This window comes from Vulpes vulpes, chromosome 4, assembly GCF_048418805.1.
Source record: "Vulpes vulpes isolate BD-2025 chromosome 4, VulVul3, whole genome shotgun sequence".
Classification (NCBI taxonomy): Eukaryota; Metazoa; Chordata; class Mammalia; order Carnivora; family Canidae; genus Vulpes; species Vulpes vulpes.
The window spans coordinates 73,555,159-73,575,306 of NC_132783.1; the positions used below are offsets into that span (position 1 = coordinate 73,555,159).

At 38.4% G+C, this 20,148-nt stretch overlaps 1 protein-coding gene across 1 annotated transcript in view; it reads left to right on the forward strand.

The window, feature by feature from the left end:
• Positions 1-20,148, forward strand: part of ARID5B (AT-rich interaction domain 5B) — a 175,128-nt gene that overhangs the window by 21,994 nt on the left and 132,986 nt on the right. The window contains exon 3 of the mRNA XM_072756122.1: positions 9,229-9,454. Coding sequence (XP_072612223.1) covers positions 9,229-9,454 — 226 coding nt within the window. The remainder of the gene's footprint in view (positions 1-9,228; positions 9,455-20,148) is intronic.

The following is a 20,148-nucleotide window of genomic DNA, read 5'->3' on the forward strand; positions in this document are numbered from 1 at the left end:
TCACATGATCCACTGACTGAGCCAGCCAGGCACCCCACCCCCACCCCATTTTTTAGATGAGACCTGGGCAAGATGATATCATGTCCCAAGATAAATGTGGACATTAAACCTAGTAGAGCTGCATTTGAACCTGGCTTAGGCAGACTTGGAAGCCAGTGCTTTCTAAGTGTCTCTTAGTTTCTCCCAACATGGAACAGCCAGAGATGGTATACTGTTAAAATAAGTAGTTTTGTGTGCTTTAGGCACAGCACAGTCCTTAGCTCTTTGGGAAGTCCAGGAGAGGTAGAAATTAAGCAAGGGTACCTGCCACTGAAAAGTTTCAGTGGTGTGGGTGTTTCCTGTAGAACACAGAATTATGCAATTCAGCATGAAATAGTGGTACCTAATAAAGATTTACCATTATGTCACATGTAATAAGAACAGTAATTCCCAGTTCAGGGACCAACTTAGTGTTGATATCATTTTATTTTGTCTACTCAGGACATTAAAAAACAACTACTATCGTCTATTGCCATCCTTATTTCTGAGGAAAAATGGATATTATTACACCAGATGAAAGGAGGAAGAATGAAGTCTTAAATGGGAAGAGTGTGCAGGGGCCCCGCTAGAGCAGCACTGCTCCCTTCTCTCTGCCCTCTGACTGTTTCACTGGCTTGCTCCATCGACACAGCTCTTGGCCCTGTGGCTTCCAGTGGGGTTCAGCCATAGCATAGAGGTGCCCTGCCAGATAAGGGTAGGAAGGAGGGTGAAGGCAAGTATTTATCCCCTGTTCTTTCCTGTGAGGTTCCTCCGGGCTTTGGTGTCCCTCTAAGGAAGAGTCACCGCCACTGATAGAAGGGTTTCTTCTCTTCTGGTAACCACTGGCTCCTTGGCTTTGACCTTTTGGCCTAGAAGTGATGATAACCGACCTGCGCTCAGCCCAAATTCGTGTACTATCCATCTCTTGTGGTTCCTTTACATCCTATCAATAACTTTATCATTAGAGCCTTTATAAAATCTTCCTTGGATTTTCATTACACAAGTATTCCATCTGTTTCCTGCTGGGATGCTAACTGGTACAAAGATCATCCCTGAAATCTAGCAAATGGAGCTTCACGAAATGCTCATGGCATTGTCTTTATTTTTCTCATTTCATGGCCAGCCAGTGAAAACTTCATCTTGTTGACCTATATCACCATTCTGTCCTCCCTGACTTTGTTGGACTCTGACTGGCAACCATGTGCCTGTAATGAAACCTTTATACTCATTCTATAAGAATCCTGTTAGTGGAGCACACCAACATCTAACAGGGAGAGTGATCAGCCAAATGAAGGTGCCTAGAATAGCAGTCATCTGGACAGGGCTTGAAAGCATGCGAGTGGCCAACCCAGCCAGGCCCATTGGTGGCACTGTCTTACCTTTGCACACCATGGGCACATCGGTCTTCCACGGTGGTTAGGGCACAAGCTGATGTGCTTGCACTGGTCTTTCTAAATGATAGCATTTAATAGAGGGTTTTGTTTTTTTTTTTTTTTTTTCATTTTTAGTTTCTATCTAGATGAAAATATCCCACTCTTGTGGAACCAATTGGACTATTATTTTGGTTTCACTATTTATTTAGCTAACATATCACCTGTTGTCATGTTTATGTTTCCAACATTTATCACATTTTGGTTGCTACAAAGAATATTTTAAAAATCTAGGATGTTTGGGGAAGATTGAGATGAATATGCTGTGTTTTCCTGTTCTCATTCAGTCCTCCTCCTGCCAAACTCTTTGATATTACATCTATGTGTTCATAATCATTGGGCTTCATTAACATAGCTGAATATAGTTATCCTTTTTAAAAGATTTTATTTATTTATTTATTTATTTATTTATTTATTTATTTATTTATGGGAGGAAAGAGAGTAAGCAGAGGAGGAGCAGAGGGAGAGGAACAAGTAGACTCCATGCTGAGCATGGAGCCCAACAAGGGACTCGATCCCCTGACCCTAAGATCATGACCTGAGCTAAAATCAAGAGTTGGGTGCTTAACTGACTGAGCCATGTAGGCACCCCTGAATATAGCTATCCTAAGCAATGATTGGTTACTAGTTACCACATGATGTTATAAGGAAGGTTGTGTTCGTGTTCTCTCTCCTGAGGAATGATATATTTATCATGATAAAGGTTTATCTGTGTGCAAGAGAGACCCAGAATTAAAATGCTTAAGTAAGTTGGGAGTTCAAAACCTCACTTGTGTCACCGCCTACAGGTATATGGTTCAGGGATGGTATGGTGGTTCTGCTCCATGAGATTGCCTAGAAAGCCAACTCCTCTGGTTTTTTTTCTCCTAAGAGATTTGTCCTCATGTGTATGTTCCAAAGGCATATCCATTCCCTTTAAGGCCATGACCTGGAAGTTGCACACACCACTATTACTCATACTTTTTTTTTTTGTAAGAACTTGGATACATGACTGAAACTAGCCATAAGAGGAGCAGGGGAAATGGTGTCTTTATTCTGTGCGCAGCAAATTAGCAGTTTATTACTAAAGAAGAAAGGAAGAATAGATTTTGGGGGAAAGCTAGCCACAGTTGGGGGATTTAAATTTCCCTTGTGTTGTCTAAGATCTTTTCTTACGATCAGCCAAATGGGCTGTGCAGTTCCACTAGGTGTGAGTTGATTCTGAGACATCAAATTGACAATATGGGACTAGAGTCTAGATAAATTTTTGGAACCAAACTCTAGAATGTAGTTAAAGGGTGAATACTGGAATTCCCATGGAAAATGATTTCCTCAAAGAGTAATATTCAGAGAAAGAGGATCTGGACCCAGACTATATCTAAGGATCTATGTTTCCTACATTTTCCCAGTAGGGAGATGGAATAACGAAGAAGAGAAATTGAATGAAGCAAAGAAGTATAGAAGTGGTAGGTGTTGGGTGGGTGCTCTTCATGGATCCATTGAGTTTTTGCACATCTTGTGAGCAGAGCCACTGATTTCCTGTTCTGGACTATCTTTTCAAGGATGCCTATATAGTGAACAGCTTTGGAAGACAGAGCTAGTGTCTTTCTACGGAACAAAGGGTAGGCATGATTATTGATCAGTATTAAAGGTTTGGGTTCTCTACACTCAGGGTCCTATCCTGTAACGCACCCCACTGCATGTGCACGTGTTATCTCACCCTCTTTGTATCCCATTTTGGCAATTAGGTATTGAAGAAACAACACAAACACGATACTTTCACTGCAGCTGTTGCTGTGAGCAATAAACCATTCTTTGTCTCTGACCAGGAGTCTTCTGTCCTCTGCCAGCATCTGTAGAACTGTAGCAGGCCAACTTGTAAGTTTGAAAGTAGAGTAAAATCTCACACTCTTCATAGTTCTTTTTTTTTTTTTAATTTTTATTTATTTATGATAGTCACAGAGAGATAGAGAGAGAGGCAGAGACACAGGCAGAGGGAGAAGCAGGCTCCATACACCGGGAACCCGACGCGGGATTCGATCCCGGGTCTCCAGGATCGCGCCCTGGGCCAAAGGCAGGCGCCAAACCGCTGCGCCACCCAGGGATCCCCTCTTCATAGTTCTTAACAAGAGGGAGAGTTTTGTCGAAGGAAGGGTTGTTCATTATCAAATGCCACTAAGAAATCAAAGGAAACAAAGAATGAGGAAAGGTCTTGGGTTCATGATATAATACAACATTCTCAAAGATTTTGAACTCAAGACCCTTTATATCCAAATTATCAAGGACGCCAAGGAGCTTTATTTTATGAGACTTCTATCTATTGATATTTACTGTGTTACAAATTAAAAATGAAGGGCACCTGGATGGCTCAGTGGTTGAGCATCTGCCTTTGGCTCAGGTTGTGATCCCAGGGTTCTGGGATCTCATCCTGCATCAGGCCCCCCACAGGGAGCCTGCCTCTCCCTCTACCTATGTCTCTGTCTCTCTCTGCGTGTCTCTCATGAATAAATAAACAAAAATCTTTTTAAAAATTTAAAAAATAAATTAAAAATGAGAAGTAACTTAAAGTACTTGGTAATTCATTTAAAAATAAAAATAATATGACATCCATATGTAGAAAAAATGTCAAGCTGAATCTCAAACATTATACAAGATTAAGCCAAAATAGATCATATTTCTGAATATAAAACTATACAACTCTGGGAAGGAAACATAGGAGAAACTCTTTGTGACCTGGGATTAGGCAAAGAGCTCATAGGTGCAACAGCAAAGCCACGATTCAAAGAAGAAACAACCTGATCAAACTGGACTTGATCAAAATTTAAAACCTTTGAAGACACTGTTAAGAGAATGAAAAGACAGCCACAGAACGGGAGAAAATACTCCAAATCACACATCTGACAAAAGACCAGTAGATACAAGAAAATGCAATGTTAAGAAAACAAACAGTCCAATTTGAGAAATAAGCCAAAGACTTCAACATGCACTTCACCATAAAGGATATATGGATGAAAAAGTAACACCTGAAAAGATGTTCGACATCATTAGTCATTAGGGAAATGAAAATTAAAACATGATAAGAAGCCACTCCACACATATTTAGAGTAGGCCATAATAAGTTAATTAACAAAGATGGTATCAAGTACTGACAAGGAAGAGAAACAACTGGAATGCTCATCTATTTCCTGGTAGGAGTACAAAATGGTCCAGCCACTCTGGAAAACTGACTCTATAACATTAGATCTACATTTACCCAGCAGTCCCTCTCCTGAGGATTTGTTCTAGTGAATTAAAAATGTATGTTCACAAAAAAACCTTCATGTGAATGTTTACAGCAGCTCTAGTTATAGTCACCAGAGTTGAAAACAACCCAGCATCCCTCAGTGGGTGAATGGATAAACAATTTTGTGACACATCCACGTCACAGGAGATACTACTCAGCAGTGAAAAGGAATCAGGCTGTTGATACATCTGCAACATGGATGGATATCAAAGGCGTTATGCTGAGTGAAAGAAGCAGTCTCAAAAGATTTCAGATGGTATGATTCAATTTATATGACATTTGGAAAAGAGAACACAATAGCAAGAACAGATCAGTGGTTGCCATGTGTTAAAACTCATAGAGCTGTACATCAAAACAGGAAATTTTACTGTAAGTTAATTTAAAAAATAAAAATAGTAATATAAACCTATTATATAAGTGCCACATTTTTATGAAAATTAACCGTATTTTGAAAAACAAAGAATTAGTAAAAACAGTGGCATTGTTTTACATTTTTATAAGCTCTTTAGTGTCTAGCTTGAGAGAGGCAGCTGGATTCTCGTATCTGCTTCTGCATTTACTCTCCTGCCTTACCATATGTCATATAGTCTCTGGAAAACCCCACTCTACACTTGAAAGAAAATAAGACTGAAAGAAGCAAATAATGTCTTAGTATTATTATGATCTTTGTTTTGCTTGTAGGGACCACCTGAAATAGTCTTGGGGATTCCCCAGGGTTCCTGGACTACGCTTTGAGAACCACTGACATAATACACTGTCCCAAATTTCAGTCATTTTCATAGCATCTTCTCTTTTATTTTATTTTATTTTATTTTTGCCATACTCACATGTCCTGTGTTTACTTAATGGTTTTGTTGAAATCAACCTATTTTTTTAACTTACATTTATTTAAAGAGGAAACTTTCTAAATCTCCTATAAATGGAAAACCAGTACCACTTTCCCATAAATGGAAAGTAACCACAAAAATAAATAAGCAATGAGTAACTTATAAAAAAAAAAAAGTTTACCCCTGAACCGTCTAAACTCATCTCTGCATGGCACGCTTTGGAAAACACCAGTGCAGAGGACTTATGACAATGAAAATGTGGCTGACTCCAACATCCCACTGCATTTATGTAAGCCCATTTAAATCCTCGCAATTACCTTAAGAGGTAGAGTATTATTGTCCTTTTTTTTTCAGTACATTAAAAAAAAAAAAACATAGAAGCACAAGGAGGTTCATTAAGTTTCCTGGTGTTCCCAGTGAATAAATTGCAGGCCTAGGATCGAACCCAGGCAGAGACTCCGGAGTCCAGGATGAATGCTATGTTGGCAGATAGGGGACCTGAAGTCTTGTCCAAGTTCTATCGGAAGTTGGTAGGAGGCTATGTCACTGAACCTCACCATCTTTGTCAATAAAATGAAAGAGGTGGACTACATCAGGGTGCGCAAGTTTAACTGCTGGCCGGCTGCCCAGGGGCCAGGCAGGTAAGGGAAAAGTGGACTGGCTGTAAGACAGTAGAGAGTGATGGGGTCACCAGTAAACTAGAGATCTCACATCTTCTCTAAAGAAAGCACCCGCTTTCAACTGTTTATTGTTTTTGTTTTGGCAGCTCTTTTTCGTTTATTTATTTATTTTTTTACCGTTTTGTTTTTATTTTATTTTATGGAAAGATGGAAGTCCAGAGACCTAATGGGAAGTTGCCCACTTTTTGAACACGTGGGGAGGCCAACAATACACAAACAGGCTCATTTGTGACTTCACGCCTAGATACTCTCCTCTCTGACAGAGAGGACTCCATGATGGAATAAGCTGTTTTTATACAGTGGTGCACACAAAATCCAAATGACAGAAACAAGCCACTTCAAACAATGGCGACAGGGGATCTGGACTTCGGTAGCGTCTCGACGCAGCCTCCATAAATATTGATTGGGAGCTGGGTTAATTGAAAAGCCAAGGTACATTATGAAAATAACAAAGTGTATTCCTTTGTGTTCCTTTTGTGTTGTATTAGAGTAAATCAGCAATATTTATCCAGTGCTAATTCTTGGTTTGCAGAGAGCTAATGTAATCATGAGATGAGCTTATTGAAATTCTTTTCTTAGACATAGAGGCTTGCCCGAGAACGGCGAGTATTAGGAACTTTAGTCAATGCTTGCCCAGAATAGTAAATACGAACATGTGATTTATGCCATTGTGTGTACAAAGCAATGTTTCCTGAGACATTTTCTATATATATGTTAGCTGTTTTGTTTTTTGGGGTTGGTTTGTTGCTTCCCCCTCCTCCGCTTATCAGATTTCCTTCTAAATCCTGGCATTTGACAATGTTGCAGGGCCAGTTTCTCTGTGAATCCACAGTAAAACATACTGGTGGTTGCACAATTAATCCAAACTTGGGTTTATGGCTTATGCGTGTTTATGTGAATTCCTGCATTTGTTTTTATATATGTGTGTATATTCATGAAGTCTGTTCCTGAGAAAGAGAAAAGGAGGAAGGACAAAATCTATAGACTGAATCTTGAAAGATGGGTTTATTCATCAGTGACATCATAAGGATTGTATTTTCTCTTGGTTAATAAACTATTTGTTTGGCGGGCGCTGTAAGCCAGCCAGAGCTAGTCATGCCATTTCTTGGAAAAGATCTGAAGCAACTGGTAATTGAAATGATAATCATTTGATCATAGTTAGAGCTATTTGAAAATAACACTCATCTCCAAACTGGCCTCTTCTGAGGAACCATATTTGGTAACATTGTTGCCAAATTCCATCTTTGCTAATATTGAGACTTATATACATGATAATTATTTTCCAGTATATTCTAAACTTGATTTCTCGTGTGCCCTGTCCAGAAGCTGTTCCCATATGCTTTGAAACCATACCCAGCCTGAATTTTCATTCTGACATTTAATAATCACCATGTAATAGCTATAAAATGCGTGACAACGACAGATCTTTTATTTCAAGAGGATGGTGTAGTGAATCTGAGTGAAATCATCCGTTGAAATGGTACTTTGTAATGTGCTCCATTGTTTATAAAGTACTGATTTTTTTTTTTTCTTGAGCAGAGGATAAAAACAGTTTCCACTTTGGGTCCCATTCAGTGGAAATCCATATTTAATCATGATAAGAGAAAGGACTCCATTACGAAAGTTTTACTTTTCATTTTTGATAGACTATTTATTTTGCTGCTGCCTGACAAACTTTGTTCTCAGAAGCAGCTTGGAACTGGATGAGGAAAAGTGAAATTTTAGATCCTACCTTAAAACATTTTTAAAAACCAGATCCAGGGTTCTTATTGTGTGAAGCTTATCTTAATAAACCCTTTTTTGTTTGCTTTGGAGTTGCATGTGCAGTACGTGTGTGTGTGTGTGTGTGTGTGTGTAGGTGGGGGAGGAGAAGGAGGAAAGAGTCATGTTTAACAGCAAAATTAGCCAAAATCACTTGTGAATTCCTTTTGTTTAATAGCTTAGAGACATCTTCCTGTTGTTGTTTGTCAAAAATATTTCTAAGATTTTGTAAGCTTAGGGGTTTTCACAGCTAAGCTTTCTTCAGAAATGTGAAGTAAAAGAAATGAAAGAAGTCAGTTCAAGTTGAAATGTCAAATGCTTCAAATAATTTAACTTAAAACCCAGTGAGATGATCTTCTTAAGCCTTTTCCAAAGAATCTTCAGTAAGAGAGGCCCTCCTTCACTCCATGGATGGATATCTATTAAATATCTTGCTGGATTAATTCTGAGTCAGAGAAGTTGGTTGTTTCCTGGAAGCAATTAGAGATGCTTAAAATTCAAATTTATGATCCATACGAGAAACTTAAGTTTCAACTACTTTTCGTAGATTCAAAGGCTTTCTCTTTGCTCACCCTCTCTCCTCTTACCCATATGTATTAAAAGAAAAAAATCAGTTCATTTCTCAGCTTACAAAGTTTTTAAGAAACATGAGAATGTGTAAGTTTCTTTCAGTGGGAAGCACATAACATTTATGAAGTATTTCTTTTGGGATTACATCACAGTTTTATTTAATTTTTAGGACAAAAGTTAAATTCAATATTTGTGTATAAGCCAAGGGAAAATGTACCATAAACATAGGAATTTGGGGGTGAGTCAGAGTTCCAAGAATCCCAGATTACTTAGACCATTTATATAGAGACAGGCTAACCATTAGTCACCTAGTTCTCACTTTTTACTTTTGCAATTAACTGCACCTAAAAATTAGCTTTCACCGGAGTGAGTGGTCAGACAGGCAGAGTGGGCTTTGGCAACTGGCATTAAAAATGGCTATCAGAATCACTACCCAATTTGGGGAACACTTTCTAATCATATTACAAGTAGATCTTCTAAATTATTTTTCAACTAGGCAGCTAGCGGTGAAAAACCACTGAAGTAAGTTATTGAAGATTCTCTTGTCACCAAAAAGCACATTGCCTTCATGCATAAGGTTGAACCACTCAAATAGTATCTCAGAGGAGCTTTGTTGAACATTTCTCATTTGCCCTACAACCACAAATAATGTTTTGTTCTTCCCTGACCACTTCTTGCAGGATGAAGTCATTGCTGTTTCTGAAAAGGTAATCGTGAAGCTTGAAGACCTGGTCAAGTGGGTACACTCTGATTTCTCCAAGTGGAGATGTGGCCTCCAGGCTGGGGCCGTGAAGACCACGGCCTTGGGGAGGAATGGACAGAAGGAAGCTTTGCTGAAGTATAGGCAGTCAACACTCAACAGTGGACTCAACTTCAAAGACGTTCTCAAGGAAAAGGCTGACCTTGGTAAATATAATTTGTACTTCCAAATCTCATGTGTGGGTGTAGACAGTAGTAACCTACTTTTTTTTTTTTTTCTGGTTGTAGGCCTTTCTGGAAACCCTGTCATATATGTAATTTTATATAGACATAAAATTTCTTTGACCTCAGAGGGTCTTGGGAATATGTATGGACGGATTGTTGGGGTATGTAAGGGATGGATGCTGGCTGCCGGATTGCAGGGCCTTCTCCTGGTGGGGCCCTGAGCCAGGAACCAGGTGATACAACACGTGGCCTTAGGCAGCTTCCATTTGGTGTCAAGGCAGAAGACTTAATTAGGGCACCTGAGATTGAATTAATGAAGAGTTTAAATATTTGTTCTGAGGAGATAGTATGACATCTGTTAACACCATGTCAGGATTTCATGTGTTTGTTTACCAAGGCTGGGTGGAAAGCAGAGCGAGGAAGAGAGATGAGTTACTTAGTGTGGAGCAATATCAAATTGTTTCGCCTCCTAGTCTCAGTTTCCCCATCTGGAAAAGATGGGGACTTTACTGCGTCACTGAAATTTAAGATATAGAGGGTTTAGTTTACCACAGTGATGACTGGCATATACAAGGGGCTTCCTGATGAATTCTTTTGCTTTTTCTTAACACGTTCTTCTCCAGAGGCTTTCTGTGGCCATTTCTTTTATCCTCTCCCTTCTATTTGTATCTCCCTGTGGTGCTCACTGACTTACTCTCCTAGCGTTGCTTAACACCAAAGTTGTTGACCTCTGAGTTAGACTAGTTATTTCCTCTTTAGGCAAAGAGGAACTTCACTTTTAACATATTAAGGCATCTTTTTCTTTCATTCTAGCACAATGCTGATTTTCATAGCCCTATTTTATGCCTTAATGTGACAACTTCCTGTTTTCTTTAGCCTAGGATTTAACTATTACAACAAACCCAGACTCTTTACTTAATTGGCATAAAGAGACTGCATAACAGCAGTAACTGTCTTTCCTGTGATTCTGATTTGTGATGAGCTGTACTGTGCATTGGGAATCATATTAATATTTTCTTGCAATTTGAGTCAACGACTAACAGTTTCCTGTCATCTTTTGGTAAATGTCGGGCGGCAATATTTTGGAAATGGCAGCCTGACTTTTGAAGAAAATTATTAATCTGGTGTTTTATTTTAAAGCCCCCAAATTGTTTTTTTTTTTTTACTAAATTTCCTATATATGCTGTTATACTCCCCAATTTCATGAACACACAATGACTAGTCTCTTGATGTGTGATAATGCTGGATAATACATGTGTTGTATTACTTTTCTAATGTTTGCTCTAAGTTGTATTGCTATTGTCTTATGTTTTCCCTAACATTTAAACGTTTCTTTTGTTTGTTTGATTTTTTTTTTTAGTTATGGAATATACTGTTACTAATAAAAAACTAAACAGGAAACCCACGGGGGACAAAAGGATGTGTAGATGGTTAAGCTTGATGTCACACATATAAACAAGAGTATTTATAGCAGACTTGTTTTCTGTTTAAAATTGATAGTTTATTAATGAATCTGAAAAGAAACTCAATCTCTTAATTCTAGCAAAAGATTTAGAGGGTTTGATCTTACTGAATTCTAAAAAAAAGTCCATGATGTACTTTTTAATAATTAATTTTAGAAGAAATTGATTTATAGTGAATATTCAAAGTACTTAGTGGTTTTTAAACCTAGTGTTTGGTAGACTCACTAGGGGAATTTTAAAAATAATACTGATTGCTAAGTCCAGCTTCCCCAGATTGTTCATCCAGTAGGATTAAGGCAAGGCCAAGGAATGTGGCCTGATAAAAAGACTTCCTAGGTGATTCTGAATTTTTTTTCAGTCTCATTTGGGAAACAGCAATACAATTAGTGCTGAGAAAGGGAAAATAATCAACAGGAGATTTGATGGGGAGGCTCTCCTCTGGTGAACAAGAAACACCATGTTACTTTTTCCTTCTTTTTTTTTTAATGTAAAATACCCCTTTAAGGATAGAATTTGGGGCCTTGAAATTCTACTCAGTTGGTATGAACTGTGGGGAATTTGAGACAAATAGCTTTTGTAATTGGAATGCACACTGTGTTGTAATAATGTGGAAAGAGAAACAAAAACTTTCCTTAATGTAATGAGTTTCCATTATCTGCTTGATCTAAGGTTCACAAGTCTACATTGTTAGGATGTATATATTGGGGAGACAGGGGGTGTCACTTGCTGTACACATTCCTGTCCTAGCAACTTTCTCTTCAACCTCTTCCTTTTTGTCTGCAACATCAAAATATTTGTTGTCTGCACTTTTCTTTCTACACAGTGGTTTTCTTATCTCTCTCTCTCTGGGCCACACTGAAACCACTTCCAATACCACATTGTTAATGGAAGTTCACACACTTATTAGGTTTTTCCTTCTGTAGAACACTTCCAACTCCTCATTGTTCTTACCAAAGAAAGAAGATGAACTCTGAGATTATTTAAGACCCCCCTCTTTTTTTTTCTGGTGGAAGTAAGCAAAGAATGGAAAGATCTCACCTTTCTTGTGGCTGAAATAAAACTCCGATATGTTATGTTTTTAACCGAAGGATTTCATCACGTTAAAACATCAATAGCGACAAAATAATTAAGTTGACTCTTAGAGAAGGGATTTTACCATCTAAAAGCTAATTAAAGAACTCTTCTTGCTCAATGTTTAGGTAGAATAAGTTCCCTTTAATCCCAGTTTGTGTCACTTCCTGTCTCTCTCTGAAGAGTAAAAAAACAAGAATGTTCTCACAAATGTGTGTCTGCCAGCAAATTAATACTCCGCAAAGAGAAACTCTGCCCCAAATGGCAGCTTCCAATAACTGCTCTGATTCGAAGCACAGCTCTTTTTTTTTTTTTATTCTCTTCCTCTTCAAGGACAATATTTGTGGATATCATGTTTGCTTTTTACAAATCTCTGCAGTTTTCGTTTAAGATTCAAAATGACTGGTGACTAAAATGACACATCTAGATAGTGGGAAAACCAATAATCTTCAAAAACACTCCTGAGATGTGTTAGCAAGCCTTCGTCCCTTTCCCTCCTCTTTGTCCTTTTCAAAGAAAGAAAGTTCAGTATGAAACCAATTCAAATTGTGACTTTACTCGGTAAGATGTTTTACCTTCTCCACAGACAGTTTCATACTGAAGTTTATAGGAAAAGGAAAAAAGGAGAGAGAAAGAGCTATGTTAAAATACAAGGGTTAAGGAATGTATAATTCATAAGCGTAATGAACACAGGAACCTGTTTTTCCAGAAGAATCGGGTTGATTAAATCATTCACTACACAAGCTTCTAGTTATTTATTTTTGTCTTTAGAATTACAGTAGTTAGCTTTTGTAATAAAGTGGACTTGATACCCATATTTGGTATGGCAGTTGGACGTCGTCAAATGAAGAATTATTTCATTTTACAAAATTTTTAGCAACGAAGGAATATAAACACTATCAGTTAAACATAGGAAACTTGCATTTTTTTATTCCTTGGGCTATAGTTTGAAAAAAATCAAATTATTTTATATAACACTGCTTCTTACAGAGTTCCTTTAAGTGAAGTATGAAAGCTGCAGTGTAAGCTTTATTGGCCTATAAATATGTCATTATAGTTGGACTACATTTATATGCTTTGGATTGTTGTTTAAGCCAAGAAAATATGTCTCTACAGGTTGACTTTTTATTGAAACCCTTTGAGGCATACAACAGAATGTATTTTAGGCCAAGGTTATTAAAACAGCATTTTCATTTTTTTGCAGCAGACTCATTGTCAATTATGCTGCCACAAACTGTCTGTGGATGGGCAGTTATGAATGGTTTCATCTCCAAATGTGTCTCTAGAAAAAAGAAAGAAAAGATAGAGCGTCTGAGCTGAAACTGAGAAAAGAGACCAAAGGATGTGGGTGTGGGTACAGCTGAATTTAATGATGGGGGTTCCCTTGGTTCAATTTCTGTTTCTAAAGGCCCATCAAATTGAGAAAGTGTGGCTTCCCCTGTCCCTTCTGTTGCCCGGATTTTGTTATACTTTGGGGAATAGACAACATGGTGGTGTTGAAAGAACAGTAAGGAGAAGGTCAGGAGAATCTTGGCTCTTCCTGTTCTGGAGATCTGTCACTTCCTCGAAGAGTCACGGTATGCTTATACCTTTAGCTGTAATTGTGTAAAGTAGCTGTAATAGTATGTACCCTGCGCTATCTCACTGGGTTTTTGAGAAGATCAACTGAGGAATAATTAGTGTCAATGGAATCACTTGTGATACTGAAGTCCTAGTATTATGACTGTGTTATTATCAGAAGGAGGATTTATATGAGAGGGAGCTATGCAGTATGATATTAGTTTATTTGTTCATTTTGAGCTTCCCTAATCACACGGTCTAGTGTTAAGGGCATGGTATACCCTTATTATTATGTGCCTCAAAAGAAGGCCGATACTATTATTAAAATCCTTCTGATCTTTGCATACACACACACACACTCACAACACTCACACTGTAAAATGATATTTTATATGTACCCTATTACATATTTATGTTTCCTTACATATAGATATGTATATTTTTATGTTGTATAACTTTTTTCCTCTCAAAAATTTTGTCAAAATAAGCTGGCTCGTAAGTGGCCAGTAATGTCAATGACTTCTCAAGTATTTTTAGTTAGAAATTGACTATAGTCTTTGCTTGGAAATTCTGGAGGCCTTGTATTTCAAATGGTTATTTCAGATCACTTTGGATTTTGATATGTCAAGCTGCTTCCTGGGGTGTGGATATGGGTAGGATTCTCACTCTGAGGACGAAAACTGCTTAAAGGGCTCCAATAGGAAGCATGCTAAGGTGCTGATAGTTTATCAGGGAGGGTTTTTCACTTGGTACATCAAGTGAACTTACTAGGATTGAAGACATGCTTCTTATTAGGACAGTCCTTTCCTTTCTTCCTTCTTTCTTCCTTCCGAGATATAAACTTTCTATGTATATGAAACAGTCTTGTGAGCTTATTTGGTATTTATATTTAACTTCTGTTGCCATGTTAGCTGTACTGTTTTCCTTAAGGTAGAAATTTCCAGAGTTTCTTAGATGATATGTTGTTGAATTATTCTGTTCATGAATATCACAAGGAATCCCTATAGAAGGGCCTCTTCACTTAAACCAATCTGGCCTTTATAGAATCGTTGAGTTCAACATAGAAATCAATTACATATGGAGCTTATCAAAAATTTGTAAGGGTACTTTCTAAAGGATTTTCTCACAAGGCCCTATGACAGTATTGTTGTGTGAACCACAGATTCCTTAAAAAGTTCATCGTGGCACCATTAACACCAGAGAAGCCTGCTATCCAGGGACCAACATGGCTGTGTCTTCAGGAGGTTGTTTCGTGCCACTGTAAATTGACAGCCCAAAGGACCTCTGACAGGAGTATGTTCATATTTCCAAGAGTCTGTGTCCAAGACATCTAAAGCTTTCGAATAACTTTTCTAAGGATCTGGGAACAGATCAGGAAGGTTATTTATTTTCATTTTAAAGTCAGAATTCAGCTTGCCCATGTAATCAAACAGTTGAACATTGTCCTGAAATAATGGTAGAATGTGTGTGTAAGAACTGTCTTGAAAAAATGACAATCGTGTATTTTGTCTGCACTCAGCCATCTTGGCTGTTCCTGCTGGAAAGGAAGTCTGCAAAATCTAAGTATGTGTGAGCCAGTCGGCAGCTGGTCATGGATATTGCTGTCTGGATACTCGTATTGCCATCACTCATGATGGCTCATTCCAAGTTAAGATCCTCTCGTTTGGAATTTCTGTTGATTGCGGATCTTCTAGTGTTTTCTAGAGTAATGAATGCTTTTTAGAATTCTAGATTCCTATCTTCATTTGATCATGGGCTGAAGATGGATAGTCAACAGAAGAGAAGTTTGTAGATTTAGGAGTTTATTCTTTTAGAATGGAGATGTCAGGGCAGAAGTAGGAAGAAAAAAGTGAAATTGGAAGTTTTGGTGTTATTTTTAGTATTCAGGTTACCAGTATTCACCTCTTGGCTACAATGTGTGCACAAGGTAGGAAACTCATGCTATTTTCCAAGCTCTTCAGAGAGTTGTGAAGCTGGACGTTGGTCCAGTTGATGTTTCTCATCCCCTTTCATTGAACTAGTCCTTAGTGCTATTTCTATTTGCCTAAACAATCCCCATTTTTTCGATTCTTCCCCGGGATGTGGTTCTAAAAATCCCTCACCATCCTGGTTACTCATCTTAGGATCTACTTTGGGTGTTCTTTTATACCTGCTTACCCATTTATGTTTTATGAGCTCATCTGTGCTGAGAAACCTAGACCCAAATGAGGAACAGTTTCCAGTGGAAGAGGGACTGTGATACACATCCATCTGGCTTGGCAGCCTCCAGGTAGATCATGACACTGACTAAAGTATGACACTCTTCTTCTCTACAGCTGTATGGCCTGGATTTCTAATTCTCAGAGCACAAAGGGGAAAACATGTTAATTCAGCGACTACTGAATTTTAGTTACTTGTTTTTTTGTTTTTGTTTTTAAACAGTAGCATTAAATGTAGACTATTATCTAATGAAAATTATTGTCCATTAAGATGGTGGGAGTCTCTGTGGCTCAATCCCAGTGCTGTGTTCTTTTGGCTTCTGCAGTTCTGTAGTTGTGTACTCTAGCATTTAAGGTGACACTTGCCTCAGCTGGTTTTTGCTTCATTAAAGGTCCACAGTTGAATACCAGCTTGGTGTCCAGCTTCTTTAACCTGTTCCAATCAAATAAGAGAAAGACTAACAACTATTCCCTAAGTTATCATATGTGTTAGTTTAATGCATTAGCATCCTCCTGGACTCTTAACTATTCTGGTTTTGTTTTCATTTTCTGTTTTTCTGGTATTTTGTCTTTAGTCGGGTATTCTGTGGCCATTTCTATGATAAAAGGACCACCATGGAGAAAGCAATCAACCTTTTTAATTTTGTTTTAGCTTCATTAATGAGAAATGTTAATTTCACAATCTGATGGGAAGATAACCAAAGATGAAAGAAATTCAGCTGTGGTCTGGGTCCTTTGCTCTCTCTGTCTCTCTCTCTGTCTCTCTGTCTCTCTCTCCACACACACACACACACACACACACACACACATATAAATATATATACACCACCTTTAGTTCTTGGTTACATACCTGGTCTACTGGAAAGAGTCTTTTGGCAACCTTAGCTTCTTGCAAGCTCATAAATTTCTGGTATCATAGATAGATTGATGAACTTGGACCAATAATTCTATTTGCATTTGGTGATAGGAGTGCAACATTGACTCTGTACCTCAAATGTGCTTTAAAAATAAGGTTTGATTCAACAGCTCCCCTTCCAGTTGGAGATGCATAATGCTTTTCTCCTATTATTGTGACTCTAAAATGTTTTTGTTTGCTTTCCACCTCTCATCCCTTGAGCCACTGCATGGTTACTGACTGTGGGCCATTATTACAGCTGTTATCACAATGGTATCACCTTGGAACACAAAGGACATACATCGTACATGTGAATTGATGTGACTTTTCCAGAGGGTTTTGTGAGCAGATATTTGATTTGGGCATTTAGACTTAATTCTCTTTAGTGTTGACGCTGATTCTTCCAAACAGCTCGTTTATCTTTTAGAGTACTTCAAATGTGAGGTTTTATTGCAAAACATTAATTTTCCTAAATGTCAAAGATTCACTCCCCTTGTCTCCTCCAGCATTATGTGTGTAAGTCTGTAGTTTGTACAGGTCACTGCAGAGAAAAGCTGAGTTTTGGACTTTTACCCCATTTTAATAAATGTATTTATTTAGGACAGACTGAAGTAATGGTAGGTTTTCAAAGCCTTTTCGAAGTGCTTCATGCACAGTAGGGGCTGAGCAAATAGTCCTGCCATTTCAGGGTTTCCTGATTGCCTCGCCCCGTGAGTACTCCGTTAGTGTGCTGGGATGAAGTGGCACTGCTTCATTCTTCCCCGAAATCCCAGAGCCATGCCTTGCCTCGAACTTTCCTCATTTGGACCTCTCCACTTGCTTTCTAAATTTTTAATAATTTCTAACATTTTTATCCCGTGGACCCTTTTAAAATATTGCCTTTCAGGCTGTAACCCCCCGTCCCCCCCCCCCCCCCCGCCTCGCTTTCTTGGATAACCTCATGCCTACCCGATAAAGTACGAATGTTGTAGGCAAGCATCCAGTGAACTGTTTACCCCAGCCTCTATTTCTTTTCTTTTTTGTGAAATAACTTTCACTGTTGTGGTTTTTTATTACCAATGCTATCCATGTCCATATTACAAAATGTAGGCATTGCAAACAAAAAGCAGAAAAATGGAAGTTGCTTCTTTCCCTCCCATTCAGAAGTAAGTGCTTTTAGCGCTTTGATAAATCTATGTGCCAATGTATCTAATATGTGGATAGACAGGAATTCATATGCATAAACTCTTTCCCCATAAAAATGAAATCTAAAAAAAAAAATGAAATCTAATGTTTGCCTCCCCCATTGAAATCTGTACAGATGTTTTTTGTATGGCAGTGCCTCATGTCCTAAAATGCTCTACACTGTTTCTTTGTACCTGCCTAATGTTTCAATATAGAGGTATTTCTATTGTTGGACATTTGGGCTGCTTCTGTTTTCCTAAAACTCTATGAAGTTCTGGGAGCTCTGCACGTTTCCAAGACTATTTCCTTATATATCTGTAAAGGTGGAATTGCCAGCTCAGAGTGGACACGGAATGTTAAGACCGCCTATCTCTCTACCTTATCTCCTACCCTTTATGTACACCTTCTTTAGTCTAACTCGTCTGACTGCTTGGTCTTCTTTCTCGTTAACAACATGGACCTACCCTCCTGCTCCTCAATCTCTGCAGTGCATTTTGAGTGGTTCATGCCTTTACTCATTCTTGAAATGCCCCTTCCAGGACTCTTTACCTGTAGAAATGCTGTTCTCTTTAAGACCAAGTTAAGCACCTGAAGCCCTCGTTAGCCATGCAGCTCATAGGATTTTCCCTGTTTTGGAGCTCTTAATCACATTGAGTGTCTCTACCATCTACTGAGCACCTTACTCTGTAACTAGCAATATAATTCAGTATCTTTTTCTTCTGTGTTTGTCTTATCTTCCCCGTAACGGTCTTAGGTCTATCATGTAGGCACTCTAACTTCAAAGTTACACCTACTAGGTTGAGTAAACATGTCACTTTTATGGTCAACCTCTGAAAACCTCTGGAGTTCTCTGCTCTGAACCAAACTAGAATCCCTCCGTACTTTCAGTGGTTGACTTGACTACTTGTCCAGCACTTTCTAGGATGATACACTCTAGTGGAGGGGCTGTCTCATCAGTACCTGGTAGGAGAAGCAACCTGCTTGGGGCTGGGGGATGCCATTTTTAACTATTTTGGCTTAATTTGTAGTCAGCCATCTATAGACTTACTCTGAGAAATTCATTAAGAGGGATTTTGAACATGCTTGAAGCTAGCCTTCCAGCCTGAGGATTTTTGGTGGTGTTGTAGGGGTTTGTTGTGTGTAGACATTTTACGTATTAATACTGGCACTTATTAATTCGTCCCTTCCTCAAGGGAATCTTTTACATGTTTCAGGATTATAGCAGTTACAAAAATGTGCAGGGAAATAAACAAATCCAGACTGGGCTTGCTCTGCTTTATCTTTTTTATTATCGGCTTGTTCGTAATCTGTCTTTTTTTTAGGTGACAGGTTATTAAGGAGATGGTTTTAGCATGACGTCTAATGTTTCGTATTCTAGGCAATTGCACTGTTTTAATCCTCGTCTCCCTTAAAATGGTTACTTGCTAATCATGATGGAGGATATTCTCCACCTTCCAACTACCCATTCTACTTCTTTGGTTCACAAAGAAGGTATTCTATTAGGCCCTACAAAAACAATGCTTCATGCGTGGCCTATTCACTCAATAAGAAATAAAACATTGTTTTCATAGCAGTGCTGATAATAAGGCAGATTTCAAAGCATGATGAAACGTATACTTTTCTAGCAGAGAAAAACCTATAGTTACCTGGCTAATTACCCATCACGTGACACTTGTGTGTAAATATAGGCTTCTCACATTTGTAGCTTCTGTACAGGTTTCTTTTTTCTTTTCTTTTTTGTTTTTTTTTAATTGAGAACACTTAGTTGACATTGTTTTGTATTAATATTTTCAATCAAAGATTTAGAATGAGCAAACAGAAGCTGCCATTTTATGATGTCTTCTTTTTGACCCTAAACCTTTGGTACACTAAAGGTGCACTAAACCTTTGCAGCCTGGACTTTAAAATAAGACAGGCCTGGATTCAGATTTTTGCTCCGTAAGCTCTATGACCTTAAAAAATCATAATTCTGCTTTGATTGCTTATCTTCGAACCAGAGTTAACAATACTTGTCTCACGGGACTGGGGATGATTAAATTCAGTCACGCGTGAGGAATCATCAAGCACACAGTGGGAGCATTTAGTCAAGAACATTTTTTTTCCTTTTCTTTTTTCCTTCAAGTAAACCCAGGGCAGCCCAGGTGGGTCAGCAGTTTAGTGCCGCCTTCAGCCCGGGGCGGTATCCTGGAGACCCAGGATTGAGTCCCACGTTGGGTTCCCTGCGTGGAGCCTGCTTCTCCCTCTGCATGTGTCTCTGCTTCTCTCTCTATGTCTCTCATGAATAAATAAAAATCTTAAAAAAAAGAAAAGTAAACCCTACAAAAT